The 19,170-nt window shown below is 39.6% G+C and overlaps 1 protein-coding gene across 1 annotated transcript; it reads right to left on the bottom strand.

The window, feature by feature from the left end:
* Positions 1 to 1,421: 1,421 nt before the first annotated feature.
* Positions 1,422 to 14,457, bottom strand: TUBE1 (tubulin epsilon 1; the record flags this gene model as incomplete). Its single annotated transcript, XM_084261281.1, has 12 exons — positions 1,422 to 1,633; positions 3,203 to 3,377; positions 4,261 to 4,401; positions 5,865 to 6,005; positions 6,743 to 6,918; positions 7,722 to 7,909; positions 9,343 to 9,464; positions 10,482 to 10,597; positions 11,119 to 11,176; positions 13,019 to 13,071; positions 14,284 to 14,357; positions 14,433 to 14,457. The coding sequence occupies 12 exons, from the start codon at positions 14,455 to 14,457 to the stop codon at positions 1,475 to 1,477; spliced, it is 1,428 nt and encodes a 475-aa protein (XP_084117407.1). The 3' UTR covers positions 1,422 to 1,474.
* Positions 14,458 to 19,170: the final 4,713 nt, after the last annotated feature.

Genomic DNA, 19,170 nt, shown 5'->3' with positions numbered 1-19,170 from the left:
GGTTGTATACAACACTACTGTTGTCAAAACAAGAACTTTTGGTAATTAAAAAAGGCACAGCAAGACACAGCTTCTTACCCCACTGTAACAAGTCATTGCCCACAAAGAACAAAGAACAATACAAGTGTAAAGTCCTAACCGATCAGAAAAAAATGACCCTGTAACACTTCACCTGTCATTCTTGATTCTTAACATTTTCTACTATGCATCTGCAGCAGTAAAACACATCAATGTTGTTGCAGAGAGAAGTCAATTTAAAGCTCGTATCGCTTTTTGCAGCGGATAACCTTCTCTAGTGTTGTGATTGTAACAATGCACTTGTAAAGGAACAAGTAAGTGGGCACCTGCAGAAGACATGCAACATTTTAAGGAAGTTACTATTTTTACAGTGTTTTCTTAAAAAAATGCTCTCAACAAATGTTATCACAAGGTTTTGTTGAATACTTCTGGACTCACAGTGAAAATTGTGCTTACTTATACACCTGCTCCACCTCTTCCAGGACTTCAAGATTTAAGAAATCATTGTATTGGTCCATTCTGATTTGTAACAGTTCACCAGTCTTGCTGTTTTAAGACAGCCAAGGCTGGCAAGCAGCTGGAAACTGCTGTACATACTATTTCATAAAAGTTTTTACTGTAATATAAAAAAGGACTTACCCTGCTAATTATAAATATTAAAACATCTATTTTACTTGCATTCTTTTAAGCATATAAACTGTGGTCCTCAAACAGTCATTATAACTTTGGTGTAAGTGCATGTGTGTTGCTCAGAGGTATATTTATTGTCTCATTATCAAGTGCAACTCAGCATTCATGAATATGAATCATTAATATGTTAATTAATACTCCAAGTAGAATACTTGAAACAAAATTTATTTGGTTGAATTTTCTGATATTGCCAACTTTGATATGAACTCAGAGTGCTCTGATGCAGCTAAGTACAATATGGAAGCAACAAATATTAAGGCTGTAAATACAGCTTAGAGCACTCTGAAATGACTACTACCCTGCAAAGTTTAAGAGGTCAGTTTCACTAGAGACTTGCTTTCATCTTTGCAAAGTCTACGTGGGGTTTTCTTCTCATAGCTTGCTTGTTAAAAAAAGAACAACCTTGCAGCAGTGATCCTTCTTTGAAGGAATGCCTGCCATTAGCTTACTGTAAGCTGAAAGTCTGAGAAAAGAGCTACATTTTTGGCTGCTACAACCTCTCTTTCTTCTCATTACAGCATATGGTATGTCAATTCACTCTATAATTCGGAAGACTGCTTTTATTGATACCTATTGTAATTAGGTGCCTTCAAATCTTTCGTAGAGGGTGGGCCTGCCACTTAATATGATGACACTTCTCAGAGCAGAGAAAGCTGATGTCCCAAGGGAATTAGAATAGGTAGGCATGCTGCAATTCCTTCTGGCTAACTCATGTGGTTGGATGTTTGAAGGAAATTTCAAAAAAAAAAAATCAGTTCTTCCTTCTTTAAACAGCTATCTTCAGTCTTGATGGATCTGTTCTAGGCACACCTTTCGTGGCATCCAGTTCACTGTATTCTTCTATTAGGTCAGACAAAGATGACACAGCTTCAGAAAAACAGCTTTGCTCCATCCCGTCTATGTGCAGATAGTGGTGAAGGTGAGCCTGTGAGAGGAAAAGAAGTCCGTGTTATCCTTTGTCTGGTGCCTAATTCCTTTGACTCAATGATACCATTTAGCCTGCACTGAAGAGGGGAGTGCAAGCACTGCAGAAACTAGATATAAGGACTTACATCATGACATCCCTTCCTTGTTTAAATGCTTCAGTAACAATCCCCTGCAGAATCACGGTCAATATTACTTAGTTCTTACACATTCATCTTTCTGTCTCCTTGGGTAAGTCTGGACAAACTGTGATTTGCTTTATGGGACAAAGGTTTTGGTAGCAAGGAGTGGGGGGGAGGGGAAGCGCTGCAGGGGCAGCTTTTGCAAAAAGATACCAAGAGCTGCCTCCACGAAGGACAGAAACAGTTTCAACTGGGTCTAAACCAGACCTGCTGGCCAAAGCTTAGCCCATGAGCAATGCTGGTAGTGCCTATGTGATAATATATATAAGGAGGGGTAAAAACACTGCACAACTGCTGTGAGAGAGAGGAGTGAGTAAAACAGCCCTGCAGACACCAAGATGAGTGAAGGAAGGCCTGGAGTGAAACTGAACCTGCGAAGAAGGGTGTGGGATGCAGCGAAGGTGTTTTCAGGTTTGGTTTTATTTCTTGCTATTCTACTCTGTTATTGAATGGCAATAAATGAAATTACTATCCTCCCAGTCAAGTCTGTTTCACCCATGATAGTAACTGGTGAGTGATCTCCCCATCCTTAAAGGATCATTAATGGTCTTTTCCAACCTTAAAGATTTAAGATCATTAAGTCCAACTGTCTGTTCAATACCACCATGGCAACTAAAACATGTCCTGGAGTGCCTACACATTTTTTGAACATCATCAGGTTGTTCATCTTGACTCACAAGATCATATCTTGACTCACTCATCATATTTTCTGCCCCCGTCCTGATGAAGAAGGGACACAACAGAACAGCCAAGGTCAACCCACCACAGGCTGGCAGGCAGATCTATCACATACTGCCTCACTGTAAGTCTACTGCCTGGTAGGTACAGACTACTAAGGGATTTATGTTTTATAAGCAGCAGCTGTTGCAATGATTCCTTGGTAAGTAACACAAATAATTTCAGGCTATTACTTTTAAGCAGTCCATTTGCAATACAGAGATTTCACAGAACCCTAGAATGCTTTGGATTGGAAGGGACCTCAAAGATCACCTAGTTTCAATCCCCTGCCAGACAGGGGAACCCTTCGTTAGACCAGGCTGCCCAAAGCCCCATCCAACCTGGCCTTGAACTCTGCCAGGGAAGGGGCAGCCACGGCTTCATCGGGGGTTGGACCCGATGATCTCTTGAGGTCCCTTCCAACCCCTACGATTCTGTGACTCTCTGGGCAGCCTGTGCCAGGGCCCCACCTCCCTCACAGGGAAGGATTTCTTCCTAACGTCTGATGTGAACCTGCCCTCTTTCAGCTTGAAGCCATTACCCTACCATCATACTCTCTGAGTCCCAGTCCCTCTCCCACTCTTCGGTAAAACACCTTTAAGTATTGGTACACTGTAATTAGGTCTCCCTGAAGCCTTTTCTTCAGGCTGTTTTAACAGGAAGGGTTGTACCTTTTTCTTGTAGAGCTTCATGAATCTGTCTTTGAGTTCCATGAAAGTTGGTTTTACACAGGTGTTGTTTGCTAAAGCCAGAAGGGAATGGGAATGGCCCACGGGAGGTATTGAACATAAACCAGTTTTCCATCCCTCTTGATTCCAGGACACAAAGTGCAGGGAAGGCTTCAACCTGTGATTAAAAAATGTAGTTACGTAAGGAATGTAAAGAAAGTTTAAGTTCCCTTTCCTAACAAACAGTCTGAAAATGTTAACATTTAAGCTTTCAGAACTAAGCAACCCAGTTATAACTATCATGTTGAATAAGAAACTTCAGACTTCAGACTAAACCACTCTGGCTATTTTAAATTTAAATTGCAAACACCAATTTTGTTTTGCTAATTTAATGTATCAGGGTTTGAAGAGTAAAGTTACAACATCTACTTTTACAAAAGGGACTGCAAATACTGAGATTCAGGAGAAGGGCACATTAATACTCTGTGGGGACAATCAGTCTGCCTGTAGTTTAGAAACAGGTAAAATACTTTAGATCCTCAGAAGTTTTGCCTGTGCACCCTGTATGTGAATCCTGCCTGCCTTTCCTGTTACAGCTACGTAAATGAGTAGTGCAGAAGCTAGAAGCAGAGTACTAACAATACAGAGATGTTAAAAAAATGATGATTCCCTATCTACATGAAAGTAATGATGAAAGAGAGGTCTTCTGTTCATTAAAACCAAACTTTTACTATAGAACTTATTCCTCCAACATCCTTTACTGGCAGGGGACCTCTGGAAGGTCAGGCTTTGCTTTCCTTTGCATTTTTGATAATGAGGGGAGCAGCACAGGGACATATAGTTAGCTGCCTTTGCTTGGAAATGTAAGAATACTGTGACTTTTTCTAACTCATTATGTAAATTAATTACACTTTCTTCCCTTCTGAAATTAAGAAAAATATTTCTGAGCAAACAGATTTGGCATTGAAATTCTTCAAATGAAAGTTAAGAGTGCTCTGGACAACTGACAAGAGTTTCAATAACAAAACCAACCCCTGAGCACTGTGTGTGATCCAACAAACCTTTCGATGTTTCTGCGGAGGTCTGAAAGCTGCACATTTCCTCGAACAAGAAGCGCGCAGGCCAAGTAGAGGCTGTGCTTTGGATCGGCCTGAATTAACTGATGATCTCTGCTAAAAGCATCTGAAAACATCTGGTCCAACCTAAGTGAAAAAAAAAACCAAACCCAAGAGTTATCCACTCTTAGTAAAGCAGGCTACAAAAGTTCTTCAGAATGACCACCCTCAGAGTTTAAAAGTTCCTACAATTCTGGAGGTACATTTAACCTGGGACCATGAATGACAGGAAAAGGATTCAAATCTTTATATGTACAAATACACCAGATCCATTTTCCCCCTCTGGTCTCCCTAATGTTACAAGCCACTGTTTAGTTTAAAGTCAGGAAATCTATGCAGACTAAGAGACTTTCAATTGGCCAATTTTAGGTCAATATTTACAAAGTATTAAAAATATGTAAAAGAATTTAACTACTTGAGGTCCTGGCTATATGAAAATTTTGAGTGGACACTGCTTGTGAGGGATCTAACGAGGAATACTGAGGTGCTGATGACCCTTACAGAACTGATTATCTGCTAATTACACTTCATTATTTAAAAGGATGAGTTGTAGAACTGTATTAATTTTAATTATTTAGGAAAAGACAGGCTGCACATATTTGTCTACTTATTCTAATTTCATTGTGTACAACTGCTTTAGAAGATGACACTGCAGGATATAATCTATCTTCACCCCCTTAAGCAAATTCCATTGTACTGTGAGATATCAAAGGTGGTGCCTTGAGATTTCTGTGGACCCATAACATCTAAGATACTCTTGCCATTTGTTCTTTTCACTCTCTTCATCTATCATCTTTTGGTTTTTTTTTTTAAATCACCTCTGCCACTATCTGCCTTTTAAAAATAACTAAAGTAGACAAAAATATTACTGTTCCCACCTCATTCTGAAAAATGATTGACTAAGAAACCCCCACAGCCTGCTACCTTCCCTCCAGCACTGCACTGTCTCCTCAGACAATGTCACAACTCACTATCACAGAAAAGGAGTGCTCCTGCCCTCTTCTCCACTTTGTATACTTTCATCACTTAACCTTAGTCATCTCTATCATTATTTGGTCCTTTTGCTGACTGTACTGAACCCAGAGAAATCTATTTTAACTAGTTATTTTTCTGCCATGTCAGTGAGACAATTTCACAAAATTTGAAAAGCGTCAGCTTATTGTTACAATAAGCTGTTAAATAGGCTCACTGCATCTCCAGACCAAAGGTGTCACTACTTCCAAGGAACTGCATTTAATTCCTTGTTTGTCTTCACAGTATTTTGTGCATCAAGTGCAAAGAATTTGTGATGTGGGTTCTAGGTAATATATTTTATCCAACAGAAACATTTCCCAGCAGAGGTAACAAATGTATTTCAGGTTTACTGGCTCAACCATTACAGAGAAAAGGGACAAAGGATGTTCCTAAAATCAGCAGGATGAATCTGAAAACGTGACAGACTTAAAACTTTTAGAACTTCTTCCCTTAGTTTTGCTACAGAATGGGTATTTTTTTTAATGCAGAATCAGAAAATAAGCTTCAAGTGGAAGGCTTCCATAATATTTTCTTACCTTCTAGAAGGTACGTTAACATCGGCCAGTGTATAAAGAGGAGTCAAGCTTGAAACCAAGTAATGAAGTCGAGGAAATGGAACCAGATTCATGGTGATTTCACTAAGATCCATGTTAAGGGAACCTTCAAACCTAGCCGAGCTGAAAAATTAACAAACTGTTATAAACGGATTACTTTTATAATGTAAACATTCATTAAATCTACTTTTCAACTGTTCTGTCCATTAAAACAGTAAAACACAGTGTTCAAGAAACTTCATGTCTAATTACTCAACCTTCACATTTGGCAGTAACTGTGCTACAGCTTATTTACTTAGACTTTTCATTACAGAACAATAAATCATGAAGAATGAGACCTTGTTTACTGAATGTAGCCTCTTTAGCACTGTTTTTCTGTATGTGGATGCAGCTGCTGAACACAAGTTTTAATAAATAGACTGTAATAAAACACACACAGCTTAGATTCCTCACAAGCCATTGAAAAGAAAAGCTGGCCAATACTCCAGAAGTGTATTTCACCAGGAGTTTCTTGTACCAATACACAGTTTAGGAGCAACAATGATCCAACAGCATTTATAAAATAAGAAAACTGGCCTAGAAAGACAAACCTCCCTGGGGTCCATTAATAGAAGACAAAATCCTTCTGCCTATAAACCTCTTCTTACTTCATTTCGAATATAATTATGGTTAAAAAACCACCACTGCAACCTGAATACTTCCAAATACATTAATGTTAAGTAACTAATTCTTTAAAAGAGGAAACTCATATCAAATGGCAAACAATTAATGTTTTTTGAGTTGATGAAGGCCTGCACATTTGCAGCACACACTGCCTGCAGCAATACTACTTTAACAGAAGAATAACCTGTTAACTTTACCTTGTCAGGTTCAACAGCAAGTTGGCTACAATATTATTCATTGCATCAAATGGCTTCTCTTGTCCAGTTTTTGCACTGCCTGCGCTTGATGTTAGCACGCTGTTCTGCTTCACAGTTGACCCTAGCTTCCCAGTATTGATCATCTGATGAATTTTATTCACTATATCAAACAGAGACTTTGAGAGAGGGGAAAAAAGCAGACAGTAGGTTTTGAGTACAGATTCAATATGCCCATTTTTCATCTTAATTGTTCTTGAAGAAGAAGCTAAGACATGGTAACTTTCAGCTCAAAGATTATACCTTGGATACATCTAAGTCCAACCAATTGCAACTGACTGAAGTGTTTCTAAAAGCCTGTTCCCTACATGTGACAAGCATGTACACAGCATGACTCAGAAGTCTGAATTTTATTCAATTATTAAAAATCCTCATCCTCAAAAATTAAGATTTTAAAGATTCATAATTTCTGCAAAAGTAAAAATACAGTTTCTAAATACATTTCATTTCTCTTGCTTTGTCATGAGCGAACAGCAAGAGTCATCAAAGTTAGATACAAACAAGTCTAGTGGTTTGCATGGTCAGGTATGCCTATCATGCCTAGATCACTAATCAGTAAAGTCTATTGGAACTTGGAGCAGTCAGTCATGTCCCTTGCGGGACTCTACTAATATTATGTACAAACTGGCTGACAAAAGAATGTAAGACTCCCAGCCACAGCAAATTGCTTTTTACTGTTTACCTTGAAATGGAGATGAAAAAATTAACTGTAGACTACAACGAAGGTGCAGAACAACTTTTAGTGACAGCCGTATTAATTTCAAAAGCCTGCAAGTGACATAGGTGTTCAATTTTTACTTAAAAAAATAAATTATGTTTTTTAAGACTTGTTACTCAAATCAATATACAGAAACTCTTCCAATGTGCACCCCAATAGCCCTAATAAAAAAAGAAATTGACAGAAATAAATATTATTTCTTACTTCATTCTCTATTGGTAGCACACAGTCTGCATGTTCATTAAGCTCCTTCATAGCCAGAACACTGTTATATGGAGAAGTAATAACATCATCTTCACGAGAGGGATAAACTGAAGTAACAAATCTATAGACTTCTGGGAATTCATCCTCAAGCAACTTCAGTACAAAAGTTCCAAGACCAGAGCCTGTCCCTAATTACGAATGAAGACAGAATGAGAGAAGATATAAGGTTCCTTGTGTTATCTTAAGCCTGTTGGAAACAGAGAACTTTTCGATTATATACATTAATGAATATTTTCTGAAGCTTTTGGCTCACAGTGGAGGCTACTCAGATGTAAATTAAGGCAGGAAGGTTTTTCCAAGAAAGGAAAATAATTAAGGGATAAAAGTATTTACCCTAGTATACCAGACAGAATGAAGCATACAATCTCAAAAAATTCTGCAAACCAGTATGTCCTATTATGTAAGCAACATTTTTCTGACCTGGTATTTTTATTTCTTATTTTAAGGCCTTTAATTTGAATTTTAAAATAAAACCTTTTTTTTAGACACTGAGTGGCCCCAAACAATTATTTACTCTCCTTTTGGGATTCCTTTATAAAGCTTTCTCATTCTCCAGTCAAAACAGAACCACCCCTTTCCCCAAGCACACACATGTTTTTTCTTCATTAGCAGTAAGCACACAGCTCAAACCAGAGAGAGACAATTTCATCCATGAACAAGTCAGCAATTTTCTGCAATAATGAAAACAGTATCTGCAGGGTTTGAAACTAAACCAATGGCCACATAAAAGGCCCTTGACAAAAATCTTGCTTCATATTTAGAGCCATTTTCTGTCTCTTTCCACATCATAACCAATATACCACCTGCTCCCGCCGCGTTTCAGGGGAGGAAGGCTTAGTAGTAATGCAGTAATGACAAAATTGCTACTGCAAGGGATTCTGCTTCTGATTTATTAACAAAGTAGTTAGACTGGCCTTGAGTTATGTGGAAGGAAAACAGAAACCCAATTTTATTTCTTTTTTTTTTACACAGTTAAGCAACATTAGAAGTCTGGGTGACAGAGCACTGGAATAGGCTGCCCAGGGAGGTGGTGGAGTCTCCTTCACTGGAGATATTCAAGACCTGCCTGGACGCCTATCTGTCCTAGGGAGCTGCTTTGGCAGGGGGGTTGGACCTGATGATCTCTCGAGGTCCCTTCAAACCCCTACAATGCTGTGATTCTGTGATTCAAAGTCTTTTGGAAAAATCTCTACAGTTAAAAATAAATAGACTGCACTGATGATGATGCCAGTGTTCTGAGGCTGCTGCCCCTTCTTCTGATCAGTAAGACCTCAGAGTTTCCTTGTACCTGCCTTGATCCATCCACTGCCTCGTATTTAAAATTTTAGCTGTATTTTTGTTGTGGGTTGCACTTATAGTAGTTCATGTTTAGGGGTCCTCAGTGCTCTAACAAAACAAGTAATAGATAATTGCAGGTCTACTTAATTGGACTGTGTTAAGTTTTGTATTCTGCATTCCAAATTATGTACATTATTACACTGATTTTTCTTTTCAAGATTCAGGTTTTTCTTTTTCATCTGTGGCTACTGCAGCCATACTAACCCTAAAAAAAATTACTTACCACCTCCCATAGAATGAATTATAAAAAAACACTGTAGACAGTCACAATGTTCTGCAGTTTTCCTCAGCTTTTCCACGATCTTTTCCCGGTACTGAGCGCCATATAGCTTATGACCTACAGCCCTGAGGATATGAAGAAGATCCACCAATCAATCTTTCAGGTTTTTTTAATTCCTATTTGACATTTCAGAATCAAATTTTAGAGTCCAGAGCTAGGTGCAACACCTAATTTTTGACAGTTGCTAAGCTGTAGCTACATCCTGTGAATAGAGCACACAGAGTGTGCTCTTAATTTTATGGATGCAAGGATCACTCAGTTCACAGCTTTGGAGTATGCATTAGTATTGCTGAAAAGGGAATAAAATCCTACATTGGATGATGAAATTGTAATTATCAAGTGAAATTTACACACTCCTTCTTAACAACAAGGATATAGCCTAATCTAAAACGTGTACTGATTTTCCTTGGAGCACTATGCAAGTCAGAAGTCAGTTGCTACCAGTAATAAAGCCAACATAAACAGCTCATTTTCAAAACTCTTGCTTGCTGGCTTATGAAGTTACTGGATGCTTTAGTCCCTGTATTGTGTTCTCTTTCAGCACCTTAGCTGATGATCTGCTTTCTGGACTGCAGTGTGCTGAGTATTATTAGAGGTGCATTAAGGTCTTGGTGAAAATACGGAATTCATTATGTTACTCAATCTTTTTCTGAATTTCTCTTTTTTGGGTGATGTAGTTTATATGCACAAAGCCAGACGCTGTGGTGCTTAGAAATCCAAAGTGCATTTCTTCATGTATCTCATTTCCCCACTAGCTGCACGGTCTCAAACTAGATTATGGCTTCGATTGAGCAATGGGAACAGATGAATTTCAAAGAAACAAAAATAAAAAGCATGTTCTTTTAAAAAAGAAAATCAAAAAAGAGGAAGAGCAAATAGACAAAATGATATATCAGCGGAATTATTCTCCTGTGAAAGGCTTTTCAAAGGCCTCCTCCAGGCAACAGTGACTCCACAAAGTTTACTGGTAATAGGCTGCAGCTCCCCAGATGCAGAATGAACGAGAATGCTACTGTTACCGTCTCCCTTTTCAAATGCCATCTAATTAGTTGCTAAGAAATGCTTTCTGAAGAGGTTCTCACCAGTTGTTTCCTGAACCAGAAACATCTGTGATAAGCTGCTTGCTATCAAACACATCCCTCAATGGTCCCTGCAGAATTTCATTTACCACACCCTCCTCCATGTCAATCAACAGTGCCTTTGAGAAGGGAAAGAATTAAAATTCAGTCAGTAAGCAAACCACCCTTTGAAATAATCACACAAAGAAATACAACATTATTTACAATAGAAAAACTACATTGTTCCTACCATGCTCAAGAAACTACATTTTCTTCAAGTAGGAGACCAACTAGATACACCTTAGTGGATTTGCTAGTTGTTGTTCAAGAGCACAGTTTCAGATAATGCAATCTTGTAAAAATTTTGTATCTTTATGTTTCATGTTTTCTTGCTTCTGAATCACTTAAAGTGTCCCAAAGAAACCCACCCCTCAGAAACTGAATGAAAACCTTGGCTGGCAATATCTGCAGTAATTTTAGTAAAATTATAATTTAAATTACTCAACAAGACTCCACTGAACCATAAAATCAGTATTAGAAATTTTACTATTCAAATTCATATTTAAAAACATATGCAATTATTACAAGAACTTCATGAAAATTCCTCAGTTGGGTGCAAAATACACAATATAAAAAGAAGCATCATTAGAGATAGCCTTACTCGTGCTTTCAATGAGCAGATTCTTCCTTTGTAAATATCAGGACCATCACCACCACTTCTGGGGAGAAAAAAAATCCCAAATTCAGAATCATAATAGAAAATAAGGCAATATATATAAAAACAAAATTCTCTCAATCTTTTGTGTTCAGAAGACTGTTACACTGTAAGCAAACTGAAACACTGAACATACTGCTAAGAAAGCCCTCATAATTCCCTGAAGTAGTGCAATTGCAGGGCATGATCTCTATCAGAAATATCCTAAGCAGTACTTCAGGAAGCTGAAAAGATAAGCAACGACAGTTTACTCTCAAACACCACCTCTGCTCTGTGGTAATTGTACCTGCATCGCCAAACTTGAAAGGATTGTCTTTTATCCAGCATGTGGTATATATCAGCATCACGTAAGGGGACACAGAGCACCAACCAGCATGGTCAGTTTTTCAATAGGGGTAGTCTGGGCTGTGCTGCTGCTCAGGGTGTGAAAGCTGCACAGCCACAGCAGCACAATATTGTGCTTGACCGACTCTGCCATTAAGATTCACCAGTTCAGGAATCATGCTGGGCCCACATAGCTTAACTTCCAATTTTTTTCCAGGATTGGTTGCTCTGAGTCAGTCCAGGGGATTATGCATTGTGTATAATCACATTTTTTCCACAATGAATGCTGGTGCTTCTGCACTCAAAGGATGAGATAATCCTGTCTGGTCAAGCTATATTCAACACAGAATAAAAAGGCAGGGATACTGGAAGATGGATCTAATTTTCCTCTCAATTATTTACCTAATTTATGGGCTGTTCAAGCCTAAATACAAAGTATTTCTTAGACTATTCATTCAACCACAATAATATTCCAAAACCATCAGCACCAAATGTTCTGATCATGCTCAGTCCCATTAAGAATGACCAGAAGAGTATGAGGCTACAATAAATTCCTCAAGGATCTTCAACCCTCTCACTCAAAGAAGCTCTTCAGATGCTTCTCATTAGCTGAGCAGGTCACAGCAGCCTCCAGTACTTACTTCCCTGAAATTTCTACAGTATTCAGTGAGCTAAGTCTTTCCTCTTCACAGAGAGAAAAAAAGATGTTTCTATTGCAGCCAAGCTGTCAATTATAAATTAGGTCATGACATCTGGCACATACAGAAACAGAGACACTGTTTATAACCAATTTTTCTTTTCTTTTTGTAAAAGAAGTAAGGCCCAAAAAGAATGGCAGTAATAAACTTCAGTGCATTTGCATGTTCTTTCAAAAAGTTTGAGATAAAACAATTAGTTTCAATGCCATTTTTTCTTCTAAAATTGCATGCTGTACTACAGCCTTGCCATATAATAGAAGGGAACAGAGGCTCGACAAATGCTTTTTAATGAATTAAAATGCAACAGCAATATCCAAGTTAACAACTCTTTTATTTTTGCAAACTGCAAGGTTTTTTTCTACTGGACATATAAGAGATGTCTGAATGCTCTTAAGGTACTGGAAAAAAAAAATTATAGTCACTACTCTGTGTAACAAGCTACTCAGATAAAAGCAACTTAAAAACTGGTATGACCTTTTTTGACTTAGTCATATATGATTCCTCTTACAATTCTTCAAGAAATACTGCTAAACTGGAATTCAGAGAGCTTGCGTTCTGACTGTGATTTGCAATGGCAAAAGCTATCAGACCCTGATTATCCATTTTTGGGACAGAAGGAAAGGAAAACAAACCTGAACACTTCCAACACCCTTACTGAAGTAAATTAATTAAAATGGAAAGGTAGTGTTTTGGGAATAATATAAAAAAATCATAATCTTTTTCTAGCACAAACTAGATATGACCTGAAGCAAAGAAAATTGTAACTTCAGTTAAGATACAAGAATTGTTTATCTGCCCATGGGCTGCTTGGTAAGATGACTTACCTTGTATCTACGTTCCTAAAGAAACTGCTTAATGCTTCATCATAAATTCCTTTCTAAAAGGAAACAACACAATGTAAGATGATGTGTAACATCAGAAATTCTCAGTGCTTTTCCATAAAATAATTTGAGTTGGAAGGGAACTCCGAAGGTCACCTGTCAAACCTTCCCAATCAAAACAGTGAACATTTATGCTGAATTCAACTAGCTTTAGACAGCACTAAGAGGAACGTTTAATTGAAACATCAGCTTCATATTAAAAACTCACAGGAAGACTAGGAAATTAATTTTTCAGTACAAGATCAAACAACCACTATTCTGTCATTTCTAAAGATGTAGGATTTTACCAAAGACCTCAATGCAATTATAGAATTGAAGTGCTGTTGTTTGGCTGACTCAGTTCATTGCTGATACAAGACTTGTTTCACTATGCCCACCATACTAATGTGTATGAACTTCTGTGGAAAGCACATCACATTTATCAGTGATTCCAAACTCTCTGCTGAGGGGTGGCACGGAAATTATTTACCCCACTGTAAAACTGGGGACCTGGCAAACTTAAATACTTTAGCATTTATATTTTACAGACTGCTTATCATACCCCTACAGGCATGATGAAGCAGAATTTGGAAATCCCTGTTCCTTACAACACTAAAAGGGAGAGACTCTTCATGCACATATGAACTTGATGCATTGCCATTTTACAGCTACTTCAACAGAAGGCATTGAGAAGGACTGCTCATCATTATCTATTAACGTCCCGTGTTTACCAAGAGATATTTATCCTTATAATCACGGCAAGAAGAGGGTATTTTTGTTCAGAGTACTCAGCACAACCCTGTGCTGCCTTTATGCTGTTATTTTGGTCAGCACAGCTGTACAGTAGGTTACTGCACGGCCTGTGACACCATGGAAAAGAGGTGGGCTTCAGTGGGCTGCTTTTTTGCCTCACTGCCAGTGGCGAAGAACCTGCCTTGTAATAACGTCTGACTTCAGGGAGGAGTCTGGGGCTTTTCGGGGTGGAACGGCTCGAGAAAGCCGACCTGAACTGCAGATAACGAGTTAAACGGCATAAAAACCCGGGGGTACTTTTGCTCATCGCGAAGCGGCCTTCATTTCACCAAATAAACGCAGTGCTTTCCAGTCACAGTAAAGAAGACGGAACCTCCCCACTGCCAGCGCGGAAGGCGGCTCGGCCCAACCGCCGCGCCTCCCCCTCAGCCCCGCAGCGGCCGGAGGCGGGGTGGGGCGGGAAACAGCGCCGTTACCTTGTTGACGGCAGCGTGCTCCCTCAGCGCCAGGTCCCAGAAGCGGCAGCCCACCTGGTTCCCGCACTGGCCCACTGCAAAGGGGAGAGACACGGGTCAGACACGAAGAGGGGGAGGCGGGGAGGGCTCTAAGCGCCATGACCCCTTACCCTGCACCACCACCGACTGGGTCATAGCGGGGCGAGCGCCGGCTGCCCCGGCTTTCGAACTCGGCGCCCGGAAGCCACGCCCCTCTTAACGGCTGCGGTGGAGGGGGGGACGCTGCGGCGGGCGGAGTTTTCCAACGGTGCGGCGTCCTTCCCCCCCTCCTTCCTCCTGTGGTGGAAAGTCCCATCCGTGGGCTTAGCTGTGGCGCTTGCCGCCTACCCGTTGCGAGTGGAATATTCCATTAGGACATGGGGGGTGTGCGTGTGTGAGGCTGTGCCTCGCGTACAGCGTGGCGGGCGTGTGGGACAGCCTGAGGCGGGAGCCCGAGAGCGCGGCGTGTGGGTGCTGATCTTAATGGCCGTTTCTGTAAGATTCACGGTTTGGTGTGACAGTAAGCGTGCACTGAGAGGAGCTGAGGGGAGGAGTAAGGCGACTGTCGCCTCTTTTGCAGTGCTGGAGCAGCAGGCGTGGTGAGATACTCGGGAGACCGGCATAGCCCTGAGGGTGAACCTTGCAGGGGCTGCAGGTCCCTGCTAAAGCCCAAATGTGGGAGACGCGCCAAGGACCTAAAATAAAGTCGTTCTGTGGGAGAACAGAAATATTTCCATACAGTACAGTCCATTGCCTTTTATGGCTAGGAATGTATGACAAGATAGGTTTTAACTTTGCCCACATACATTGTGCAGGGCGATGGTGTGGGATGTGCCAGATGATACAGAGGTGCACTGTGCCAGAAGCAGGAAGCAAAAATTAAATTAAAAAAAAATGGTAATGTGGAAATACTGTAATTACATACCCTCCCACCATCTGGATTTCATATTTCTTGTGCAAATAATCCACAGTGCAGTTGGGAGGTGCTTTTGCCTATGTGTTGAACGTAGCAACTTTGGGACTAAAAGTGGGAGACAAGAAGCGTAGAGATACTGTTGACTGGTCCACAGCATGGCTGTGCTGCAAAATGATGTCAAGAATGTGTGACAGGCAAAACAAGTCACTTGCAGAAAGCTCTCATGTGACACAGACATTTCTACTTCCTGTGGGAGAAGAAAAGAACTGCCATGCAACCCAGTTCATTAGGTTTTATGGCTAAAAGTATCCAACAAAACATGCTTTTCCAAAATACATTATTTCTAGTGCAAAGAAAATTTGTTAAATTACATTCTTAATAGGAATTTGAAGTTCAGTGCATCTTAATCCTTTACTTACTCTGGAAAAAAACATGGTGCTGACTGCTGGACATGACCTAGGATGCTATAAAGATCAATTATAAGTCCCCAGGAAAATAAAGTTCTAACAAATGACTCTTTTAAAAAACCCCAAAACGTTCCTGGAAAGATTAAGTATGTATTGCAGCAAATACAATATTGTACAATACAGTATAATAATGTGTTTTATGTATAATAAATACACATCAAAGCTAATTTTTAAAATGTCTTTGAAAGAGATGCCATCTACTGAAAAATTGTATTGTTCTTAAGACAAAGTAATGAGTGGCCCAAGCTTACTTGCTTGAAGCTGCAAAGGACCGATGGCTTCAGTGTTATGGGCGGGTGGAAAGTGTAGCATGAACAGAGTAATACTGCCTCAGACACTTCTTTTATGAATTAATCAGCAGTATAAAACCATGCAAAAATTAATCAGGAAAAGCAGGCAATAATTTCTTCTCTCTCTCTGGACAGAATAGACATAACTTATACCTGAACTAGTACAAACCTGCAGGTTACGGCCTGTTGTAGCTACGTGATGTGAAGCTGTTTCTATACTTCTCGCTTACCACCATGTCCTTAAAGTCTTCCCTTCACGTGTCTTTTTGGCCTCACTTAGGCTAAAAGCAGTACAACATTGCTTGTAAGGATTCTAAACCTTAATTAAAAGTCTACAGAAATCTCTTAATGTGTCAGTGTCCAACTTGTTTTCTTCTTGTGTAGGTAGCTATGCTTTCTACTTGTTCTTTCACTTAGATACAGCTTTTGTGTCCTATGTCCCATCAAGATTCAGCTTAATGTGATTCACTCCATTGAACATGAGATTACAGCAACAAACTCTGTGCATTGGCTTCCAATATGCTGTTAAGAGGTCTGAGATGGCAAATATAAAGTGATTATTCTTGCTGTGAAACACTGTGAATCAGAGATACAATTGAGATTCTTATTCACCTGGGAATATTTTATAGCTTCCAAAGGAGGTCCAGGGGCAGGAAGTGGATGCATAATAACCAGTTTGGCTTGATGCATATGCTCAGAGTTTTAATGAAACAGGCAGCTCAACTGTGTGAAAGAAATAATCACACACTGACTTTCTGTTTTGTTGCATCTGTACTTCAGCTGTAATTCAGCTGCATGAATCTAGTCAGATCCCCTCAAATATTTCTTTGTGTATTGTGTAGTATAATAAACTAGATAGTTTTTTTAATTCTGTGTTGAGTCTGTTTTGCCCACGACACTGATTGTAGAATGATCTCTCCCTGTCCTTATCTCGACTCCTAAGCCTCTCAATATCTATTTTCTCCCCTGTCCAGCTAAAAAGGGGAGTTATAGAGTGACTTTCATGGGAGTCTAGCCTCCAGATAGGGTCAAACCACCACATGTATGTTAATCATTTAATCACCAGTCTTATGTTAATATGTGTTTCTGTTATTTTCTCAGTAACTTGTTGTTGTTTGATGCTATACAGTAATAGCATTCCACAGCTTTGGAACACAAACTGAATAATTCAATTGTAGGAATAACTTGCTGTGTTATTGAGAGGAAATGAGCTGGCATGGACCAGTGTGAATCTATGAATAACCCTTAAATCCCAACCATAACAAGAACCAAATACATCACAAGTTAAATATATGTGCTATGCTTTCAGCATCCTTTTAATGACAGTCATTTGACTATTTAGGCCACATGCTGCTGTAGGGAGAATACACTGGGATTTGAACTGATGTTATCCCTTGATTTATATCAGGGCTTAGTTCATGTAGGAAGGTTAGTTGGTTTTGATTTTTTTTTCTGTTGTTGTTGCTGGGATTTTGGGGGTTATTTGGTGGGTTTTGGGGTTTTTTTTAAGCATAGAACGGTTAGAATGGTTGGCTTTTGGAGAGTTACTGTCATACCTATAAACCTTCATCTTTCCTTTTCCCTTTTCAGGCTGTTGTCCATACTCTTCATCCTTGAAGAAAAGTGAAGTTTGGTAAGAACCTTTAGCAACAGGAGATCTCTACACACCTTCAGAAATAAGTGATAGAGGGGGCAGAGATCCTAATTACTCTACTTTGAAGCAGTTCGGTAAGTATTTCAATTTCAAATTGTATTCTTATATAGCAACATGAATGTCAAACTTCAGAATGTTCCATGGTATAGTAACAGTGTAGTTCTGATTTAGATAACAGTGATAACAACACTTATATTGAAGGTAGCAGGGAAAAGTTATAATCTCCCTAGGGTCTATACTCAATTTTTTTCTGGGCTTTCTTCAGAATTGACATAGTTGTATTCATATTGAAAATGCAAGTGTATGATCTGACAATGTGCATCAGAACTTGGAGGTTTTTCCCCACATTCTTTGTAGATGAAGGCTTTCGTGCTTTGGAGCTATAATTTTTAAGATACAGAAGACAAATTGAATTCTGGGAAGATTTCTGTTTAGGCAGTTGCCTTCTCTTAAACACCTGGAGCTTTGAAATGAATATGGAGGCATGTGTAATATAATATGTCACATACAGACCGTCTTTGGTTCATATGGAATGGTAATTTCAAGGTCTGTGTGGATATTTGGGGCAGGGAAATTTGCATTCTCTGTTCTCTTCTGAGTCTGCAAGTATTGTCTGGTTTGTAGTATTTTCTTTGGAAACCCTGTTCTGCAGAGGGAAAACCTGCACTTGGAGGCCTAGAAAGGAAAATTGAGGAAGGTCTCCTCTACAAATATGCTGTGTTTGATTAGGTGGTGATATAGTAAAGAGAAGTAAATTGAATGGTAGCAGTTTATTAATTTTAATCTGGTTTTATTCACATATTATTTTGGTGTATTTTCAGTTTTCCATATATAAAGTATGCAAAGGACTGATTAATTAGAAAAGTAATTATTGAATGTAAATCTGTTGAACAAGACCAAATGTCACTGCAGCAAATATGGCTAAGAGAAATACTGTTTATTCACAGTGTTTGGATGTGGGGATGAGAAAATACGCTTTACTTTGAAGAAGGTGTAAGATGGAAAAACATTCTGTGTATGTGTGTACCAGTTAGCATACTAGGCTCTGCTTCATACCAGCATTCACTAAACTATGATGCTCTTAGGGGGCATGAGCATATGCTATTCCTGGCCATCTCTGCAGCTGCTGAGCAGAAAACCTTGAATGGAATTTCAGTAATCCTTGTAACAAACCTACCAAAGCTGGGAATCTGCTGTTCTTTTCTCTCTAGCAATAGGGTCCTGGAGGCCAGAGCCTGAGGAAGTTTAGCCTAGGTTGTGGTGTCATGGGATTCATTCAGGCAATCTAACAATTTGCTGCCACTGGAAGGAGAGAGACTTCCTTTTTTACCCTGTTCCTAGCTGCACAGCCCAGACCCCCGTGCATGGCCTCTGGTACCCACTGTAGAGGCAAGTGGAGAGGCAGCGACAGAGTCCCAGCTGCTGGGGAGTTCCTGTGTCTGTCTGTCCAGAGCTTGCATTTCTTTATCCAGAGTAAGGCAAGACCACTTCAATCTGTGAAAACCCATTTCCTACTGAGGGCGTAGTAGGGAAGCTACTGTT

This window comes from Gallinula chloropus (assembly GCF_964237585.1).
Source record: "Gallinula chloropus genome assembly, chromosome: 3".
Taxonomy (NCBI): Eukaryota; Metazoa; Chordata; class Aves; order Gruiformes; family Rallidae; genus Gallinula; species Gallinula chloropus.
Note: the sequence above shows the minus strand (reverse complement) of the source record. Positions and strands in the feature narration are given on the sequence as shown.